Genomic DNA, 20416 nt, shown 5'->3' on the forward strand with positions numbered 1-20416 from the left:
CCGAGTCCGGGTTCGGCGGCCCCGGGTCGGGCGCGGTCGGGGCCCCGGCGGGGCGATGCGGAAGCCCGACGGGAAGATCGTGCTGCTCGGGGACGTGAACGTGGGCAAGACGTCGCTGTTGCAGCGGTACATGGAGCGGCGCTTCCCGGACGCGGTCAGCACGGTGGGCGGCGCCTTCTACCTGAAGGCCTGGCGTTCGCTCCACCTCTCGCTCTGGGACACTGCAGGTGAGCCCGGGCTCCGACCCCGGGGACCCGATCCCCGGGGGCCCCACCTCGACCTCGGGGCCGACCTTGGGGGCGGCAGGTGTCACCTCTGCCCGTCCCCGGCGCCCTTCGCCTCCCCTGCGGGCCAGCTGGGAGCCCGGGAGCCGGGGCGGGTCGCCTGGGAGGCCGGGCCGGGGCCCCAGCTGGTGCGGGAACCCCGACGGCTCTGTGTGGCTTTAGCGTAAACACCCCGGAGAACGGTCTCTGAGCCACCGCAGTTAGCTTGGTTAGCTTTGTTTTTATTTGGAAGGGGAAACCGAGGCACTGCACGTCCCGGCTCTGCTGGGTGTAGTCGGGACACTGGGAGATAGCCACCGTCTTCTCTTCTGTCCCGAGCTTTAGTTGAGCACACACCAAGGGCCTGGGAGCTTTTCCTGCAAGGACTCTGGTGTTGGGTACAGGTCCTGGGGTTTGAACTCAGGGCCTGGGCGCTGCCCCTGCTTCTGTGTTCAAGGCCAGCGCTCCACCACTGGGGCCACAGCTGGGTAGCTAAGAGTCTCACAGACTTGGACTTTCCTGTCTGCACGGGCTTCATCCCAGGATCCTCCCATGTTAGCCTCCTAAGTGGCTGGGATTGCATGCCTGGAGCCAGGCTGCATGTATGTACAGGCATTTTATTTTTATTTATTTATTTTGGTCCGGTTGTGGAGACTGAACTCTGGGCCTGGGCGCTGTCCCTCAGCTCTTCAGCTCAAGGCTAGCGCTCTACCACTTGAGCCACAGTGCCACTTCCAGCTTTTATCTTTTTGCTTATATGGTGCTGAGGAATCGAACCCAGGGTCTCAGGCATGCAAGGCAAGGGCTCTACCACTGAGCCACCTTCCCAGCCCATGTACAGACATTTTAAAGATAGGCAGTGAATTATTGGTGTGTGTGTGTAGTGTTTATGCTTTTCCAAAACCATAACGTAAAGATCTTAGTCCATTTTCAGTTTAGCTACAGAATAAAGGGCAAAGGGTAAGATACCTCAAGCAAGCGAAGGAACAGGAAACTTCCATGCCTTTTCAGTGACGATGTGTGTGTTTGTACTTTTACAACCTTGCAGTTCGGAGTTTTGTGTCTGCATTCTACTAAGTGACACATCTAAAGGTCTGGTCCAGAAATCCCAGGTTGCTGTCCTGGGTGCACCAGCCTGCCCAATACAGGAATGAATTTTCCATGTTAAATGGGATTAGTAGCCAGACCTGGCGAGCCTGCCTGTAATCCCAGCCACAGAGCCAGAGGCAGAAGGATGGGGGTTCTGCACCGGCCTGGGCCCAGGAATCAGGACCCTACCTCAAAAGTAGAGGTGCTCAACAGTGCTGTGCTGGATTCTGTGTTCTCTCCTGGAAACCGCGTCGCTGGGGTGAAACTCCAAGGTCCTCACTTTTCTCCAGCTCTGCCCTCCACCCTGGGCCACAGTGAGGAGAGGTCTTTTCCGAGATCTTTGCTCCTTTCAGCTGCCTCTCTTGGGCGTGTGGTAGGTGAAAAATGCAGGCAGTGGGAATGGGATGGTCATAGCCGCTAGTCCGGGCCTCCAGGAGCAGAGCCTCAGGGCATGCTTGGTGGGGCTTTGCTGCTCTCTGTGGCTTAGGAGGGGACAATTGGGGACCGCTGTGAGAGACCCACGCCCAGACCTGTGCAGTAGCTGCCATGGCAGCCCACTGATGATGGGGTCTGCACCTCTGGGGCATGAGGTCCATGTGTCTAGGGGACGTGGGGTTCCACTGGTCATGGATCTGCATGTCCTGAGTGTGGGGTTCCACCAAGCTTCCCTCCCCCATCACAGGTCAGGGTTTGTCTTCCCCACAGGGGACTTAGGACCTTGTCCATGCGATGTCCCACTTCCCCATGACTCCCTGACTGGCGGGGCCAGGGTTTGCTGGGTCCCCAAGTTCTTGGGTAACCCCAGATTCCTTCCGTAGCCTCAAGTGGGTCTCCTGCCAGCAGGTTTTCTTTCCTTCGCCTTCTCTGGCTTAGAGAACCTTCTGTGTTTCCTGTTTCCTTCCCCTTCCATCTATCCTTAGAGCTGGGCGGCTAAAGGAATCTTTTCTCACCGACCCCCTGACCTGAGCTCGTGCTGGAGGGCACTCCTGTGTGTGACGTGGGATGAGTGGTTTTTTCCCTCTTGGTTACTTTCTTCGTCTCCCCATGCCATAAAACCTCCCAGAGTTCACAGAGTTACTGGGGTCTCTGACCTTGTAGCCACCTGTCCTTGCCCTTTCCTCGCTTACAAAAAGATGCTGCCATATCCTGCAGCCCAAACCTGTAATCCCAGCATTTTGGGAGGTAGAATACACGAGGCTTATGGTCTGAGGCCGTCCCAAGCCAGAATGTATCCACGACCCCATCTCAGGCAGTAAACTGGGTGTAGTGATGCGTGCCTGTGGTCCCAGCTAGGAAGGAGATGCTGGTAGGAGGGACTTGGTCCAAGCTGCCTCTTTCAGGAGGTCCAACTGAAAAATACACACAGTACTGGGGGTGTGGCTCAAGTGGTAGAGCACTTGTCTCCCAAGTGTGAAACCTTAAGTTCACACTTCAGTTCTGCTTCCCCCCAAAAAAAATGGGGTGGGGGTTTGACTGTTGCACCTGTCTCAGCATGGTTGGAGGGCAGTGTGTCCCCTTTGGCAGATTTCCCAAACAACACTGGGACAAGGAAGCAGGACAAGGAAGTGTAAGCTGAGCCTTTGCTGAGTAAACCATCACCTCTGAGCCCGAGGTGCTGGACTGTTACGACCCCAGCCAGCATGTCACAAGGACCAGGGTCTGCCGGAGGAGCCTTCTGGGATGAGTACAGAGGTCAAGGAGTGGGGATGGGAAGAGAGGGAGGGCTTGTGGGAGCAGTGGCAGCATTTGTGTGCACTGAGGAATCAAGCCTGCTGGTGGAGAACTCTGCTGCTTGGGATCAGGTAGGGCCCAGTGAAAACCAGTTTGACCCACAGACAGTGGAGATATGTTAATAGCCCCTGAAACACAAAGCAGGAAGACTGGAGGTGTGGCTCAGGTGGTAGAGCTCTTGCTGGCAGGTGAGTTCAATCCCTCACACTGCCAAAATAAATACAGAAATAAAATCCATGGATTAGTGGGATTTTGCATTGTGTTTGCTTTTTGGGGGGAGGAAGGGGCTCTGTTGTAGGGTTTGAACTCAGGACCTGGCCACTGTCCCTGGAACTCTGCTCAAGTATAGTGCTTTACCACTTTGAATCACAGTGCCACTTCCAGTTTTTAGTGGTTAATTGTAGATAAGAGTCTCATGGGGACTTTTCTGCCCCAACTGGCTTTGAACTGCGATCCTCAGATCTCAGCCTCCTGCGTCGCTAGGATGACAGGCATATGAGCCACCAGTGTCCTGCTGTTTTTTAAAATTTTTATTTTTGAAAACTAGGGATGCACTTGTTACATTTTTTTTGGCCCAGTGTTTAATGACTTTGTAATTGTTGGAATTGTGTTAAAACTCTAAAGGTATCTCCAAGGAGGGGCTTTTTCTTAAAAGAACTCATGGCATGAGTGGACTTAAATAAGCAAATATGCAATACTGCTCTTTCAGCAATGCTGTTTCTGCCACATCATGTCCACAGATGAATTCTGGTGTTATCTGTTCTGCTTTGTATTGTTCAGTATTCAAAAACAAACAAACAAAACCGTGGATCAAAAGATTGAGACATTCCAGCCAGGCTGGCTAATAAACGACTTTTTGCATTTCATGTCTTAAGCTTTCCTATTCCTATTTCCTGTTTCCTATTATCGCACGACACACGTGTGGTGGGGGAAGAACAGGGCACAGACAAGAACGACCTGTGCTTACAGAGGGACTGGGGGCAGGGGACGAAAGTCATGCACCATAGTCCCAGCCTGGCTGACCAGCATCAAGGTCCCCGTTTCTGGAAGCTTCCAGAACAGTTGTTCCTGTTGTCCTCACTGGTCAGGATGAATGAGTCGGAGGAGGCTCTGTGTTCCCTAAAGGTTCGTTCTGTCCCTTGTCATAAAGATAAGGTCCGTTCTGTGCCAGGTCCCAAGGTGGCCACGGGGAGGTGACCACACAGTGGCCGGGGCACCGGACTCTCCTGCCGTTTCACATTCATCCACGGCTCATCTGGGTTCCGTGACTTTCAGCCCAAGAGGCTGAATACTGCCACAGGAGCACTTCCCAGCATCTGCGCGCTTTTCTCCTTTAATCCTCCCAGGGCTGGCGGGGAGCCCGGCTGGCCCGGGGGAGTCACACAAAGCAGATTGTGGCAGAGGGGAGCTGAGAGCTGGGCAGGCCGCCCTGGGGGCTGACCGCTGGCCACTGGTCACTGTGTCCTTCCTGGAAGTGATGTCCTCGTGTAGTGAGCAGGATGGGGGGGGGCAGTCCTGGCCCCTGCCTACCACACATGCGTGCCATCCAGCGTCAGGCCCCAGTCCTGGAAAGCTACCATCGCCCCCCCCTCCGCACCTCCCCCTTGGAAATGACCCCAGAGGGGCCAGGCCTCAGCTGGACAGACCCTCATCCACAGTGCTAGCTTCTGCTGTGTGCTGGATGGGCTCCTAGCACCTGTCCTTGCCTAGAGCTCACCTAGGCTGCAGAGTAGCCCAACTCAGTGAGTGGAGTGGAGGGGTCTGATGTGGCTGGGGGCAGAGGCCTGCAGCCCCACTCACATGGGTGGCTGGCTCACACACCCCACCCTGGAGAAGGAGCCCAGAGTTCAGAGCATGTGGCCTGTGGACACCCAGGTGGGCCAGGACCAGGTGGTCGCCACCAGCTGCTGTGATCCCCACGCTCAGGTGAGATCTGGGGGCTCACCAGGACTCCAGCAAGAAAAGGGCTGTTTCTGTGGCTCGTATCTGTAACCCCAGCCACTGGGGAAGCAGGCACTGGTGGATCCTGGCTCCATAGCATCTGCACAAAGAGCTCTCAAGACCTCGTTTCAGTCAGTGAGCTGCACTATGGCAGACCAGGCCTGGGAGGAGGGTGGGGGTCTGAGGCCAGTCACAAGAAGAGAATCATGTTATTTGTGACAACGTGTGTGTGGAACTTCAGGACGTTAAGAACGCTAAGCGCAGGAAGGCACGCCTGTGCGACCTCATGCACGTGGGATCTAAGGAAGCTGCTCCAGTAGAAACAGTTGACCCCTGTCCAGGTGGGCGGGGCCATGGACAACCCCTGCTGGGTGGGGTCAGGGACGGTGGACCCCTGGCCAGGGTGGGCGGGGTCACAGGACCAGGGAGATATTATTGATGCCAGGTAGCAGGTTGCAGGCAGGCAGGCTGGAAGGTTCTGGGGCATGTCTTGGTGACTGGCATCAGTACACTGTTTACGTGCCTGGAATTTACTATGAGAGCACTGGTGAGAGTCACTGAGGGGAGAGGCGGCCGTTTGTTTGATACCAGGGTCGTTTCACAAGGACACACATGCACCAGCATATGTACACCTGAATATGCACAACTTTTAGTTTTCAATGAGGCCTCAAGAAAGCTGGGGGGCAGTGTTCTGACAAGTCGTGAGGTTTGAACTTGGGGCCTGGGTGCTGTTCCCGACCTCTTTTTACTCAAGGCTAGTGCTCTACCACTTAGAGCCACAGCTCCATTTCCGGTTTTCTGGTGGTTTATTGGAGATAAGAGTCTCACAGCCTTTCCTGCCTGGGCTGGCTTTGAACCAGGATCCTCAGATCTCAGCCTCCCGAGGAGCCAAGATGACTGGCATGAGCCACTGGTGCCCGGCTTTCTATCACCCTTCTCGCTTGGCAGTTGTTACCATCACACCGCTGGCTTGAGCCCTGGCCTCACCCTGGACTTCTATAGACCACGGACAGCAGATGCTTTTGGGTTTCTGCCATAAGTCATAAGATTTGTGAATGAAACGAATGTGTGTGTGTGTGTGTGTGTGTATGTGCATGTGTGTGTTGACACCCTGCCTGGCACTCAAACTCCCAGGCGAGTTCCTGGTGATGCAGATGGGATCTGGTTAATTCAGGGCTGAGGTAGCCAGAGCACAGTGGCCGGGAGTCTGGTGCTCAGGACGGATGGAGCTCACGCACTCCGAGTGTGGCTGCAGCTCGTTGGTGCACATCCGGCTTGCTGGAGAGCAGCAGCACTTCACAACCAAGATGTTGTGCCAAGGAGCCAAGCCCCAGTCGCCTTCGTGGCACGGGGCTGTTAGAGTTCTGGGCGGCATCCTAGGTATCAGCCCGGACCCCCTGTTTATGCAGCCATGCATATTTTCTTCCGAGATTGCAAAGCATATACCAAACCTAACGAATTTCACATCTGATGAGCTCTGGCCAGCCATGGTGCAGCCCCCGCCCTGGCTGCTCTTCCACCTGGCTGCTCATCAGTAGAGGGAGTGGAGTGGCTCCTAGTGGAGTCAAAGCTGCTCAGAGCCTCCTGGTCTCCAAGTGAGGGCTGTGTGCAGCACTTGTAGAATCCAGGCCGGCCAAGTCTGGTGAGTGTCTACAGTTTTCTCAGGTCACCACATAATTCCCATGGCGGGTGCCAGAGACCTGCTGGGGCTGGACCCAGCCCTGAGGAGGATGGCTGCTGCTGAGAGCAGGGTGGGCAGGGGGAAGCTCACCCCACTGTGCTCCTCTCCTGTTTGTACCAGGTGTTGGATTCCTACATGGTGATTTGGTGTGTGCGCCAGTCCTAGGGCTTGAACTCAGGGCCTGGACACTGTCCCTGAACTTTTATGCTCAAGGTTAGCATTCTACCACTTGAGCCCCAGCTCCACTTCCAGCTTTTTGGTAGCTTATTGGATTTAAGAATTTCACAGACGGGGCTGGGAAGGTGGCTCAGTGGTAGAATGCTTGCCTTGCATGCATGAGGCCCTGGGTTTGGTTCCTCAGTACCACATAAGCAAAAAGAAAAAAGCCGGAAGTGGCGCTGTGGCTCAAGTGGTAGAGCGCTAGCCTTGAGCTGAAGCCTGAGGGACAGCGCCCAGGCCCAGAGTTCAGGCCACAAAACCAGACCCAAAACAAACAAAAAAAGAATTTCACAGACTTTTCTGCCCAGGCTGGCTTTGAACGATGATCCTCAGATCACAGCCTTCTAAACAGCTAAAATTACAGGCGTGAGCCCCTGTGCCATGTGTGAGGCACACACATTAACATTCATCTTGTGTGGCCATCGCAGATAGAAACCCTGCTGTCCTCAACGCTCGCTTCCTGTCCCAGCCCCAGCCTAGGCACCCATGTTCTGTTCTGGTGAATTTATTTATAAGTTTATATAATAATTCAAAAGTTTAACTTCTTTTATATAAAGCAGAGCATTGTTAGAGCCAAATGCGACAGACTGAATTCTTACACAATACCCAGTTATGAGTGACTGACAGGCTTCTGCATTGTCAAGTTAGCAGTTACATCTAGATATGTGCAGATAGTTCCCCTTTCCCCTTCCTCTTCTCCCCCATACTAGCGTCTGTCCTCCCATGCTTCTGAATACATTCTCTACAGGGCCATGCTGTGTGACCCAGGCTGACCTCAAACTGATGATCCTTCTGCCTCAGCCTCTGAGTGGTAGAATTTCAGATATGCACACCCCCTCTGGCCCAGATGGCATGCGCACACTTACTGATATCTGTGGGTGGCTGAAGTGCCTTTCGAGGTTAGAACATGTCCAGTCCATTAAGCAAGAGACAGATACCAGAAACATCTGCACAGTCCCATTTCCTGTGAGTGTTCCGCCTTCTCTTAGGACAGAATTGGCATGAGAACACTTGTTCCCTGCCATGTATTTTCCAGCAGACTTTGTGTTACAGAGAAGGAAAAGAAAAAGCTTTCCTCACCTGTCCAGCGAAGGTGTCAGTGGTAGTGGGGGCCTTACCACACCAACGCTTTCCTAGACGACATCTCAAGCTTTTGCATTATAAATCACTCCTAACTGGGTAATGTGTACAAATTCAGTTTATCACATTTAGCTTATGAAAATGATACTACGCTTTATGTAAAACTTCTGAATTATATAAAATTATAGAAGGAAGGTGCCCAGGTTTTATAGTGAATTTGTAGGTCAGTCCTGACTTTGGAACAAGTCAACACTTGTTTAAAATGGAAATCTGTTTGCTGCCTTAGTAAGTAGAGACTTTAGCAAAAGAGTGACTTTTATTTGGCAATCTCATTTGGAAATTATCACCAGATAAACAGTACATATTGAAGTGAAAGGGGATTGGCTTACCACGCTGGGTTGTGAGGTGTTTTTGTTTTGAAAGCTAAGTCAGTTATGTAAGTGTATTTCTTGCGATTTACCTCCTTTCTCTTAATAGTAGGCTGTTGAGAACCATCTCTTTGAGTTATTTGGTTTTATTGTTGCATTTTGTAAGTAGATTCATGCCTGAAAAGATTGCACTAATTTGAGAATTAAACTGAATCATTATTGTGTAACAAGTGGAGGTGGGGGGTGAGAAGACCCTGGGGCAGGATCCTTCTGTGGAGAGACCCTGGGGGAGCAGATGGGGATGGGGGGTCCTGGGGGAGGAACCCTAGTCGACCTTCCCCCTCCCTCCCCCGTGGGATCAAGTTGTACACTTTATCATTTGAGTGGTTCACATGGTGTGTTTCCTATGTGTACAGTGGAAATCACCCTCAAGGATGAGAATGAAAACACAAGACTTTCAATGTGAAGAGGGATCATTTTTCCTGGAATACTCTGTCTCTCCCCTGTGGAGTGCTATTCCATTAGTTCGAAATAATTTGGAATCCTATATTTCAAAAAGTAAAAAAATGTTTGTGTGTTTTTGTTGTTGTTGTTGTTATTATTGGTCGTGGGGCTTGAACTCTGGGCCTGGGCGCTGTCCCTGAGCTTTTCAGCTCAAGGCTAGATCTCTGCCACTTTAGGCACGGCGCCACTTCCAGTTTTCTGGTGGTTTATTGGAGTCTCACAGGCTTGCCTGCCAGGGCTGGCTTTGAACCTTAATCCTCAGATCTCAGCCTCCTGAGTAGTTAGGATTACAGGCGTGTCTGCCTGGTGCCTGGTGTTTTGTTTTGTTTTTTAAACAGATTGGGTATGGATGATTGTAGTTAACTATTTCCTGATTGCTTCGGGTGGAGCGGTACTTGGAGAGCAATTAACTGGGCTGGATAGAGATTAACATGGTGAGCTGTGTACCCCAGGACCAGCATGCTGGAGTGCGGCACTGCCCTTGGGGACCACAGTCTTCTCGGAACAAGATAGAACCAACAGTAACTTCATGCAACTAAGATTACAGAATGTCCGGAACTAGCTTATTTTAAAAGCCTTACCTAATTCCTTCTTCTTCCCCGGCTCATTGGTTACTTTGTCTTGAAGCCTTCTTCCTTCTGCAGGCAGAGAAATTCATTTCTATCTATCTCTTTTATATTCTCAGCTGTGAATGAATACTTGGCCGCTGCTGGCTACTGCTCAGACGCGGAGTTTTTGTGCAGTTTTCTTTCATGGTGGCCGGTGACCCAGCAGGGGCAGTAGAGAGACCCCCCCCTCCCCCCCGGGCTGGGCAGGCCTGGAGTAGACACTGGTCCTGGCCCTTGCTGTGTCCTGTCTCTGAGGCTGTGGGCTGCAGGCCTGTGGCACGAGCTGTGTCCCGGATGACTTCTGTGTCCCTGTCCTTTGAATTTGTTTAGCTATCTGTTATTTCCTTTAGTGGCTGGAGTGCAGACATGCTCTTTTCTAATCTGTTTTTATTTTCCTGCCCTGTCTTCCAGGGGGGCACTATTACAGTTGGCTTCTCTCTGCACCTGCTGTCCTGTGTGTGTGGCCTGGGCATCTGTGTCCTGTGGCAGTGGCTTGGGCGTCTGTGTCCTATGTTCTTGGCCATTGAAAGTCTGCCAGTTCCTTTCAGGACCTGAGTCCTTTGAGATCCTCAGGCCTGGTGTGAGTGGGAATTTCTGAGCGTGCACAAGGCTTGGAATATCACTGGGTCTGGGAAGGGTGTGACTGGTCATCAACATTAACACACACACTTTGCACAATGTCATTTCCAAAATAAGCCCCCCTGCTTGGAGTTGGAGGGGTGAATCCGTTGCTAGAATGCTAGCCAGTGAGTGAAAGCCGCAGGTACTAAGTTTGAGTTCCAGTCTGGGACCTAAAAAAGAAAGAAAAGAAATAACTAAAACAAACCCCTGGCTCTGTCCCCTGCACTGCGTTGTGGCTGGCTGTCCCCTGTGGGGTGTCATCCTCTGCCCACCCTGCTGCCAGCCGGGCAGTGGCCTCCCCGGGTGCAGCCAGGGGTGTCTGTCTCCAGATAACTCGCTGGCGTTCCCCGGAAGGCTCTTCAGACGCCTTGTGTTTCGGAGATGCAGAGCCTCTTTGGGGATGGTTTTTCGCTGGCTGAGTCAGATGAGAGGGTCATGGGTTCACGAGCAGCCTCGGGTCAGGTTGGAGGCTGGGAGCTGTCAGGTTCCGGGTCACGGGGTGCGTTGTGGTCTGTGGCTTGTGCTCAGGAAGTACACAGTTTCTGTCTTGGGCATGGGGGGGGGGATGGTGGTGTGTGGGTTTGGTCATCCAAGCAAAGGGGCGTCCCAGCTTCCTTCTGCTTTGTGCGGCGCAGGGAGGGGCACACCGCTGGCTTCCTTGCCTGTCTGCGGAGGGAGGGTGGGAGGGAGGGGTGAGGGGTGGCTGGGAAGAACTCATGGTCTGTCTGATCCTACACAACCTGCGGTCACCAGGGGAAGAAAGCCTTGATTTGCGTCTGGCCCGCTGGGGCTGGAGGCCTCAGAGCATGGCTTCCGCTATGCTCGCCAGGCTCCCGTCACCAAGTCCCACAGCCTCGCCAGCTATGCACGGTAGGCATTTGTTCTCTCATCTGCTAGCAGGGAACAGGCTGAAGCCAAGGCCCACAGGTCCGCCCTCCCTAGCCCTGGGGAACAAGCCGCCCTCCTACCTCCCATTCCCTGCAGATGCCCGCCTTCCCCGCAGTCCAGGGGCTCGCAGCCGCATTTCCAACCCTTCACGCTGGCGTGTGGCTCCTGCTTGGCTTTGTGCTCCTGGGCTCTGCGTCCGGCTTTCCTCAGAAGTCTTGCTTTCTGCAGAACGGAAACAGCATGCATCGGCTCTGGCGCTCCTGGAACTGCCTGCTTGTGTTTAAAATTGCATTCTTTTTCTGTGATGCTGGAAAGGAGCTGGAGCCTGCAGGGCACCAGGCGGCGCTTTGCCGTCAGCTGCACTCCAGCCCTGCAACAGCCTGGCACACCACCCCTTCATTGGCGCCTTGGCTCAGCTTCCCCTCCCTGGGGTCCAGACCGGGCATCCGTGCCTTAGAAAATGCCTCTCGCCGCCATGGTTAGAGCACACTTCTAGGCACTCCACCCAAGGCACAGGTCCACAGGTGAGCCACACCTGAACCCCAGGGCCATCCGTGATGCTGACAGCCAGTGACTTTTGCCCCATCCCCAGAGAGGCTCTTAAGGGGAGCACCCAGTTGTCCCTGCCTGGGGCAGCGGTCACTCCCCAGGATGGAGCTCAGTGCGGACTTTGGAAGCAGGTGCTCTGCGCACTCCTGGTCTCCGGGGCGCCTGCCATATGGCCTCTCTCCCATGGGGCGGAGCGTGAATGAGGAGGCCCAGCCTGAGTCCCTCTGTCTGGGCTCCACTCCTCCTGCGTGCCGGCAGCCCACCCCTGCCGCTCCCTCTGGGGCTCTGGGGGAGAGGAAGGCCCTTGTGCTAAGCTTTGGGGAGGCTGCAGATCTGCTGTGTTTCTGTCGCGCCCCCATCTGTGGTGAACATCTGGTTCCCAGGCTGAACTTCACCCAGCACAGTGGCGGGGGGGTGATGGTGTTTGGGGCTCCGGGATCTGAAGCCAGGCCTTGGTAGGCCAGGTGCACCTGCCCCGTGGACCGCCCTGCTCCCCTTCTGTCCCCCATGCACCTCACGGTGGGCTTTGTGTGGTACTTTTGCTGGGTCCCGATGGTGGTCTGGGTTCTGGTTCCCTCCCCACCGGGGATAATCACCCACACCTCCGTTGAGGGCAGCACCGGCACAGATCCCATCCCCATGTGCTTCTGAAGTCCCCATACTCAGCCCTCCCAAGTGGCACACAGCAGCTCATGAGGGCGGCCACTCCGCTGGGCTGAGGCCAGCTTGGGGCTTTTTTCTTTTGCCCGGGTTCTGGGCCAGCCTGGAGCTTGGCATGGTGAGTTGGATCCTGGGTAGCTCAGGGAGGGGAGCACGGGGAGCATGGGGAGCACAGAGTCCAGAAGCTGGGCTGTGGCACGGGTGTCAGGTGAACAGCCAGAAGGCAGCGATGGCTGGCACGCTGCCACATTGGACTCATGAGCAGTCAGGTCCAGCCGTCCAGGAGCCGGCGGCCAGCTGAGGGATGGAGGGTGGCGCACGGCACACCTGCCCGGGAACCTTTGAGGAGTGTGGAACATGGGAGGTCTGATGCAAATGCTGTGGATTGGATGGCAGGTCTGTGGCTCTGCAGCATTTTCGCTGTCCGTCACGCTGTTCCACTAGCCCCACGCCGGCGTTCCGTGGCCATCTGTCTTGCTCTGGGCACCGCCCACATTGTAGCAGCCTGGACTGCCCATGAGCACCCTAAAATTGCAGATGACCTCAATGTCAGGATTGGAGAGTTCCAAGCACAAAGAGTACAGACTTGTCAATTTTTTTTTTGCCAGTCCTGGGGCTTGAACTCAGGGCCTGAGCACTGTCCCAGAGCTTCTTTTGCTCAAGGCTAGTGCTCTACCACTTGAGTCACAGTGCCACTTCTGGCTTTTTCCGTATATATGGCGCTGAGGAATTGAACCCAGGGCTTCACGCATGCTAGGCAAGCACTCTACCACTGAGCTACTCTCCCAGTCCCTGTCAGTTCTTTTCTGGGCTAGCTGGTTGACTTGTTTGCATGGAAGCTAACAGCTGTGCCAGCTGCTCTGGCTGGTATTTGGGGTCTCCATTTCCTGCTTCTTTGAGTTGCTGTTAATGTATTATTTTTGGTTTGTTTTAGTCTTTTTTTTAAAAAAAAAATCTGACTTAAGAATTTTTTTTTTTTATCATAGGGTCCCACTGTGTGGCTCAGGCTAGTCGGAACTCTCAGCACACCTTCCGGAGTGCTGAGATTACAGGCTGGTACTACCACGCCCAGCGCATCAGTCAGACATTTTTATCTGGAACAGAAAGCTATTCTAGGCGTAGGCATTAGCACACTTCTCCCTTTGTCCCAGTGAACTACGTAACAGAGAGGGGAAAGAACATTCCTTCAGGGTCAGGGGAAGCCCCGCCCTGGTCCCTGACGGTACTTTCCCGTGAAATTCCTGCTGGAGCTGATCACATTTTGTGCTGCTGCAGCTCTAGCTCTGGGTGGTTATTCGTGTGCCTGTGCAAGTCCTAGGGTGTGGAGAACCATTTCTTTTCTTTTGCAAACTACTGCTTGTGGTTTCATATTTTTGTGTCCATTTAGTTTGGTATTTACTTTTTTTTTTGTGGTACAAGTATTGAGGCTTGAACGCAGGGCCTTTTCACTCAAGGCTGGTGTTCTACCACTTGAGCTTTAAAAATAGAATTTTATTGTCATTATCAAGGTGCTGTAGAGAGGGGCTGCCATTTCCCAGGTCAGGTGATGAGCACAGTTCTTTCTGGACAGCATCCCCTTCCTTCCCTCGCCCTGGCTCCCCCTCCCGTCCCTGCCCACAAGTCGCCTAGGTCCCCCTTCCCTTCCCCCCCCTTTCTGCAAGTTCCCCAACTGTCTCCCTCTCAGACTCATGACATTTTTATTATCATTAAGGTCTAGATTTTGCATGTGACAGAAAGCATGTGACCTTTGTTTCTCTGAACGTGGCTTATCTGGCTCTGTGTGGTCCTGTGATTTAGAGGTTCTTGGCCATTCATTATCTTGCGCTCTGGGAGGGTGGCCACCCGCCAGGGAATGACGCTCCTGAGTCCTGTGTCACTTAACAGGCAGCGGATGCTTGCTTACCTGGCCAAGAACTGGTCCCAGGGCTCCAGATCCACGTGGCTTGCCTTCCTGAGCAGGGGGGGCAGCCCCTGGACCCAGGCAGGACCCATGTCAGCCTTTAGACCTGCTGTTCTCTGGCCTGGCTCGGCTGCATCCTGCCTCACGTTGCTGAGGGAGTTTCCTGGGCTTGGTTGGAAAAGTGGGCCCGGGGCTGCTAACTGTGAGAGCTTTCCCAGACGTGCCTGCATCCCCGCACACCCCTCTGCCAGAGACCACCAGCCTACTTAGGACCATGCAGGGCCACCCGGCTAGGGGTTGGTGCCCTTTGTCAGGACGTGGCCCTTTCAGGACTGCGGATGAGGTAGCACTGGGCCCAGGCTTGGTGTCTGCCTCAGAACCGTGGCAGTGAGAGATGGATGAGGGACACAGCGTTCTGCGTGGATGACACGTGCTGGTGGCAGTCTGTGCTGCAGAGGCTCACGGTGTCCCTCAGCACAGTGTGGCTGGTGGCCCTTGCTCAGTCACTGGGTCTAAATGCATGCAGGCACAGGCTCAGGCAGCCGGGGGCACTGAGGACCGGTGTCAAGGCTCATTGATGCGTGTTGCACGGTCACTATGACACTGAGATCCAGTCCTGTGGCAGCAGCTGTGGCGCTGTGGTGGTGTCCACTGCAGGGTCGCTGGACTGGCGAGCAGGCGGGTGAGCACTCTCACTCGGGTGATGGTGTGGATGGCTCCATGAGAGGAGACGCTGCCTGTGCACGGCCCCGGGGTTCCGGCTTTCCACACACCTCCCTCATCAGACAGTGAGCCAGCCTGAGGGCAGCCCAAGTGAACCCAGGCAGCGGGTGTTCATCTGCCCTGTCGCCCTACACTGAGGGGTTTGATTGGAGAGACTCCTTCCCATCTGGGTCACTCTGAACAGAGGTTCTCTCTCTCTCTCTCTCTCTCTCTCTCTCACACACACACACACACACACACACAGTCTCTGGTGGAGTGGGCTCCCTGGCCAGTCTGCACAGAGGCTACGGATGTGGGGCCCAGCGAGTTGCCCCCTTTTCTGATTGAGACAGCAAGGGTGTCGCTGTCCTCCCTACCACAGAGGGGTTGGAGTCTATCCGTGCGGGCGGCTGGGCTTGTGTGTGGGGGGGGTGTGTGCTGAGGTAAATGGCCACTGAGACGTCTCCTCCTCTCCTTGCAGGGCGGGAGCAGTTCCACGGCCTGGGCTCCATGTACTGCCGGGGTGCGGCCGCCGTCATCCTCACCTACGACGTGAACCATCGCCAGAGCCTGGTGGAGCTGGAGGACCGGTTCCTGGGCCTGACCGACACGGCCAGCAAAGACTGCCTGTTTGCCATCGTGGGGAACAAGGTGGACCTGGTGGAGGAGAGGGTGGTGGCCAGCAGGGAGAAGGACCAGCCACTGCCCAGGGCGGCCAGCACCAGGCCTGGTGCATCCCCCAGGCAGCCGAAGCAGGCACGGCTGGAGGATGCCGTGGCCCTTTATAAGAAGATCCTGAAGTACAAGATGCTGGACGAGAAGGACGCGCCAGCAGCCGAGCAGATGTGCTTCGAGACCAGTGCCAAAACCGGCTACAACGTGGACTTCCTGTTTGAGAGTGTGTTCGACATGGTGGTGCCCCGGATCCTCCAGCAGCGGGCCGCAGGGCCGCCACAGACTGTGGACCTGACCAGCAGCAAGCCCGACGCGCTGCCCAGGTCGGGGTGCTGCGCCTGAGGCAGGCGGGCCGCGCCGGGCCGCGCCGGGCCCGGGTGAGGCGGGGGTCTGCCCTCAGCGGCTGCCACGTTGTATAGCACAAGTGCCTGCTGCTCTCCTCAGATGTTTCTCTACACTGTGAGTCACAGAGCTCCTCCCATTTGGGATTTGTATTTTGATGCATTTTAATAATGATTCCTCACATTTAATTTATTAAAAAAATCAAGAATGGCTCTTTTTTATATTGGCTGGATAGGGTGGGCTCCATGTTATAAAAATGGGTTTTGAGAAGAGCTTTGGTGTGAAGGTTTTATTTGAACTCCAGGGACTCCTTGCTGGAGAAGAGCGGGGTCACCAGGATGCTGGCTGTGAGCCTGTTTTTTTTTTTTTTTTTAATATATACTGGGCTTCAAATTCGGCCCTACGCATGCTCAGCTAGCATACTCAGCTCTCATGCTCTGCCATTCATGGTCTTTTCTGGTCAGGCTGGCTTCGAACCCCAATCCTTGTTGGTGCCAAGTATGGGGTTGGTCCTCAGGCACTCCGGGAGGCTGGGGCTTTGGAGGGTGGAGGGGTTGGGGCTTGGGGCTAGGTTGAGGGGACTAGCCGCCTCATTTTGAACAGGCAGACTTACCATCTTTGGGGAAATCTTATTTAACAAAGAGGACACAGTGGTGGATGGCAGGTGAAGAGAGAGACCTGCAGCTGAGGCTGAGGACAGGGTCTACGCCCGCCGGGTGGTGCTGCTCTGAAGTGGTCCCACCAGCAAGCACGGTCCCCCACCCCATTCACTTTAAAGCAGGTTTCCCTGCCGAAGCTTTGGCTTTTAATTTCCCTTCCTCTCTTGAGGAACAGTGGGAGGTGCCTGGGAGGTCCAGCCTTTGTGTAGCTGGGGGCTGGGGATGGCATGTGCATGGTCACACACACCTTCAGTACATTGAGCTGCAGTGACCCCCTCCCCCCAGTGGGCACAGCCTCTACTTCCAGGACCCACTTCCCCTGGGCATGGAGGCTCTGATGCCTGTGCTGGGCACAGGGGTGGTACCCTCCCCCATTCTAAAGCAGCTCCCATCCAGGAAAGCCGCAGCAAGGCGTGTGTGTACAGGGTGGAGGGGCCTAGTGTGGTGTGCCTCCCCGAAGGTACTGGGGGTGTCACAGCCCTTCCAGGGCAGTGAGGCAGGAGGGAGCTGAGCCCAGCTTTGGGGTGACAGTGGGAGGAGGCTGCCTGCCCCCTTTTGTGTGAATGTCCTGATGATGAGACACACCCCCAAGGTGCTTGCCAATGCTTAACCGGGCACGTGTGCTTAGCTGGCTGAGAATCAGCTCCTACCAGCTCCCGGAACCAACCAAACTCCCTCCCTCTCCAGGTGCCGGTGTAATCCTAGTTCCTCAGGAGGCTAAGATCTGAGGATCATGGGTCAAAGCCAGCCCAGACAGAAGCATCTGAGAGACTCTTATTCCAATTAACCACCAAAAAGCCAGAAGTGGAGTTGTGGCTCAAGTGGTAGAGCACCAGCCTTGAGCAAAGAAACTAAGGATAGTGCCCAGGCCCTGAGTTCTAGACCAAATACTGGCAACCCCCTCCTCCCTCAAACCCAAACATTTCTGTGATTTTTGGGCAGCCTGAGGCTCTGTCATGGTCCCTCCTGTGGGACTCATGTGTAAATGGCCTGCAGGTACAGCCACCTTTTGAGCAGCCTTAGAGCTGGCTTTTCCTCCTTCTTGCCTTCCCTCTGTCCAGGGCTGCCCTGTCCAGTGGACACACCCCTTCCCCACCTCCCATTCTCCATGGTCTCGAGGCTTCAGGCGGAGCACTATTGCACTGCACAGGGTTGGGTTGGCTCCAGTGCAGCGAAGTCGCGCTAGGGCTGCACCTGGCACTGGTTTGGAAGACGACCTTGGAAGGGCCCCACCGTTCCCCACGCTCTGACTGGTACACAGCCACAGGCCCTGAGAGACAGCACGCAGATCTGGCCGTGCACGCACGGGGGAGCTGGGGATTTGGGAGAGCCCGGGGCCTGCTTCCCGGCCGAGTGGGCGGAGTCCTCACGGGAATGTGAGGAAACCAGAGCAGCAGCACCCAGGTTAGAAACGCTCAGCATCACTTTTATTTATGTTGTTACACGGGACAGTTGGGCGAGGACAGACAGCTTGGGCAGGGCAGAGGGGGAGGGCTGGGGCCCGTGTTCATCCAGGAGGATGCAGGCTGGGGACATCAAGCCGGCAGTGGCCAGAAAGGCCAGCCCCACGGTCCCCAAGGGCATATGGAGGATGTAGATGGCTGTCAGTGTCTCAACATGACAAGCCTGACAGTTCTGGTGCGGGGGCCTGAGAGCTCACTCCCGCATGTAAAACACCAAGGCCTTCCACGTGGCCTGAAAAATAGCACCATGCTTATGGTGGGGGACAGGTGGCGGGGAGCGGGCGGCCTGGCCTCGGCCCTCCTTGGCCACACGCTCTCTTCTGCTGTCACGGAGAGTGCCTCGTCCCGGAAGGCACTGATAGGCAGGGACTGTTACTGGCGGCTACAGTGCTAGCTCTGTGGTTTAGTATGAGGAGTGGGGGAAATGCATGGGCTGTGCCGGGTATCTGCAGTGTCAGGGGCAGGTCCTGACTGACCAGGGCCCACTTGCTGACCAAGGAGCCGACGGGGGTCAGGGCAGTGCTGTGGTCCTTTGGTTTTTGAAGGCAATACTGAGATAGTGTGGGGAAAGCATCTGAGGTAATAAGTTAAGAATAAGCACCAAGTAGCCTCCGGCGTGGCCGCTGCTGCCCGGGGCCTCACAGGTTCTTCATGCACACCTGGCAGCGGCTGATGTGCGTGCGGATGAGGCCGGCCTTCAGCGTGTCGGCCGAGGGTGAGCTCTGGAAGCTCTGCTCGGGGATGGTGGTCAGCCAGAAGCTGTACTTGTTGGCGAAGTAGTGGCAGGTCCCTCGGGCCCCGTTACACTCGATGAAGGGCGTGGCGCGGAAGTCCTCCAGACAGCTGCCCGGCGACACCAGCGATTGGCCGCCGCCCTCATCCCCAGCGGCTGTGTGCTGTACAGGGCGGAAGACAGAGCTGGTCAGGGGCCTGGGCGGAAATGCCCAGTGAGCCGCTGACCTGCTGTCACTGGCTTCTGGGATAAACGAAGCTACCTGTGGCCAGGGTCACTGCCAAGGAGCTGTCAGGCTCCTGGGATAGGGCCAGGGTGGAACCCGAGGTGAGGACGGTCTAGTGTGGTCCAATGCAGGCCCTCCCCCTCAGGTGCACACACAGCCACCCTGGGAGTGATCTGAGCCGTGTTACATGCCTTGCCAATACCAAGTGCGCTGTGTGTGTGTGTGTGTGTGTGTGTGTGTGTGTGTTGGTACTGGGGCTTGAACTCAGGGCCTCACACTCGAGCTTGACTTTTCATTCAAGGGTAGTAGCTCTCTACCACTTGAGCCACAGTTCCACTTCTGGCTTTTTGGTGGCTAACTGGAGATGAGAGTCATGGACTTTCCTGCCCAAGATGCTTAGAACCACAGCTCTCAGATCTCAGCCTCCTGAGTAGCCATTTGAGACCACCTAGCCACTCAGTGTACTCTAGACTGTAAGATTCTTAGGACTTTAGACCAAACTCTCTATCAGCCTTCTGCTAAACCACAGAGAGCTTCACTGCTGTGTGAAAACAAGGAGGCCCTGTGACCTGCGTTACACTCCAGCACAGGTGTGGTGGCAATGAATGAACGCTCCTTTCCAGGTGAGGGAAGCTCCATTCTTTGCACACAACTCACAACATCCAAGCTGCGTTCCAGTCCTCACCCTGCACTATGACCTGTGCCTGGTGCACATCAGCAGTCTGCCTGTCTGATTGTTCTGACCCGGGTTCTGTTCTCGCTGTGCCCATCTTGGGTACAGCTGGAGGGAGGAACTAGACTTCCAGCGGGTCCCAGGCTCTTCTAGAAAGGGGACAGGGGAGAGCACCACATACCATGAGGAAGGAGTAGCCGATCCACAGGCTGCGCCAGCCGGCGGGGCAGTGGGGTATGGAGACGTCTTGGCTGTGGACAGCAATGGCCACTGCCGGTGCCTCGCACACGGAGCAGCGGCTGATGTAGGGCTGGATCTCGTCCTCGGCCACGGGCATCATGGGCAGTGGGGCGGTGGTGGACAGCCAGTAGGACTTGTCGTTGCGGCTGGCATAGTAGCACACGTCGCCCGGGTTGCAGTACAGGAAGGGCATGGTGCTGAAGCGTGCCAGGCAGGAGCCAGCCAGCCCTGGGGGGGCAGGGTGTGTGTGTGAGGTGGGGCCCCAGCTCCCGCCCTTCCCACCCTGGCAGGTGCTGCCACCTCGATGCCCTTCCCTCCCTCCTCTCTGCCTCCCTCCCCTGCACTCCCCCCCAGGGCCTCCTAGCAGGGACTAAGCAAAGACTCTCCGATTCCTTCTGTTCCATCAGTCACTAAGTGATTTCATCATTATTGCTATTTTACTTCGTAGGGGTTTTTTTTTTTTTTTTTGAGACTAGGTCCAGCAATGGAGAGGAGGCTGGCCTTGAACTCACAATCCAAATGCCAGGCTTACAACTAGGTGTCGCTAGTGCTGGTTGGGCATTTGGGAGGAGGCCGGCTCTTCCAGCTCTTCCAGCTCTTC

General features: G+C 55.3%; 2 protein-coding genes across 2 annotated transcripts in view; one reads left to right on the forward strand and one right to left on the reverse strand.

The window, feature by feature from the left end:
- The first annotated feature begins 6 nt into the window (after window positions 1-6).
- On the forward strand, window positions 7-16031 carry Rab20 (RAB20, member RAS oncogene family). The gene is made up of 2 exons (XM_013022735.1): window positions 7-227; window positions 15286-16031. Exons 1-2 carry the CDS (start codon window positions 56-58, stop codon window positions 15819-15821), a joined length of 708 nt encoding a protein of 235 aa, XP_012878189.1. The 5' UTR covers window positions 7-55; the 3' UTR covers window positions 15822-16031.
- Window positions 16032-17880: 1849 nt separating this feature from the next.
- Col4a2 (collagen, type IV, alpha 2) overlaps window positions 17881-20416 on the reverse strand; it is a 142854-nt gene continuing 140318 nt past the window's right edge. The window contains exons 47-48 of the mRNA XM_013022861.1: window positions 19757-20043; window positions 17881-18839 (exon numbers count right to left, since the gene is read on the reverse strand). Of these exons, the coding sequence (XP_012878315.1) occupies window positions 18582-18839; window positions 19757-20043 (545 nt within the window). The 3' untranslated portion in view covers window positions 17881-18581. The remainder of the gene's footprint in view (window positions 18840-19756; window positions 20044-20416) is intronic.

This window comes from Dipodomys ordii, unplaced genomic scaffold (assembly GCF_000151885.1).
Source record: "Dipodomys ordii isolate 6190 unplaced genomic scaffold, Dord_2.0 Scaffold64, whole genome shotgun sequence".
In the NCBI taxonomy this organism is placed as follows: Eukaryota; Metazoa; Chordata; class Mammalia; order Rodentia; family Heteromyidae; genus Dipodomys; species Dipodomys ordii.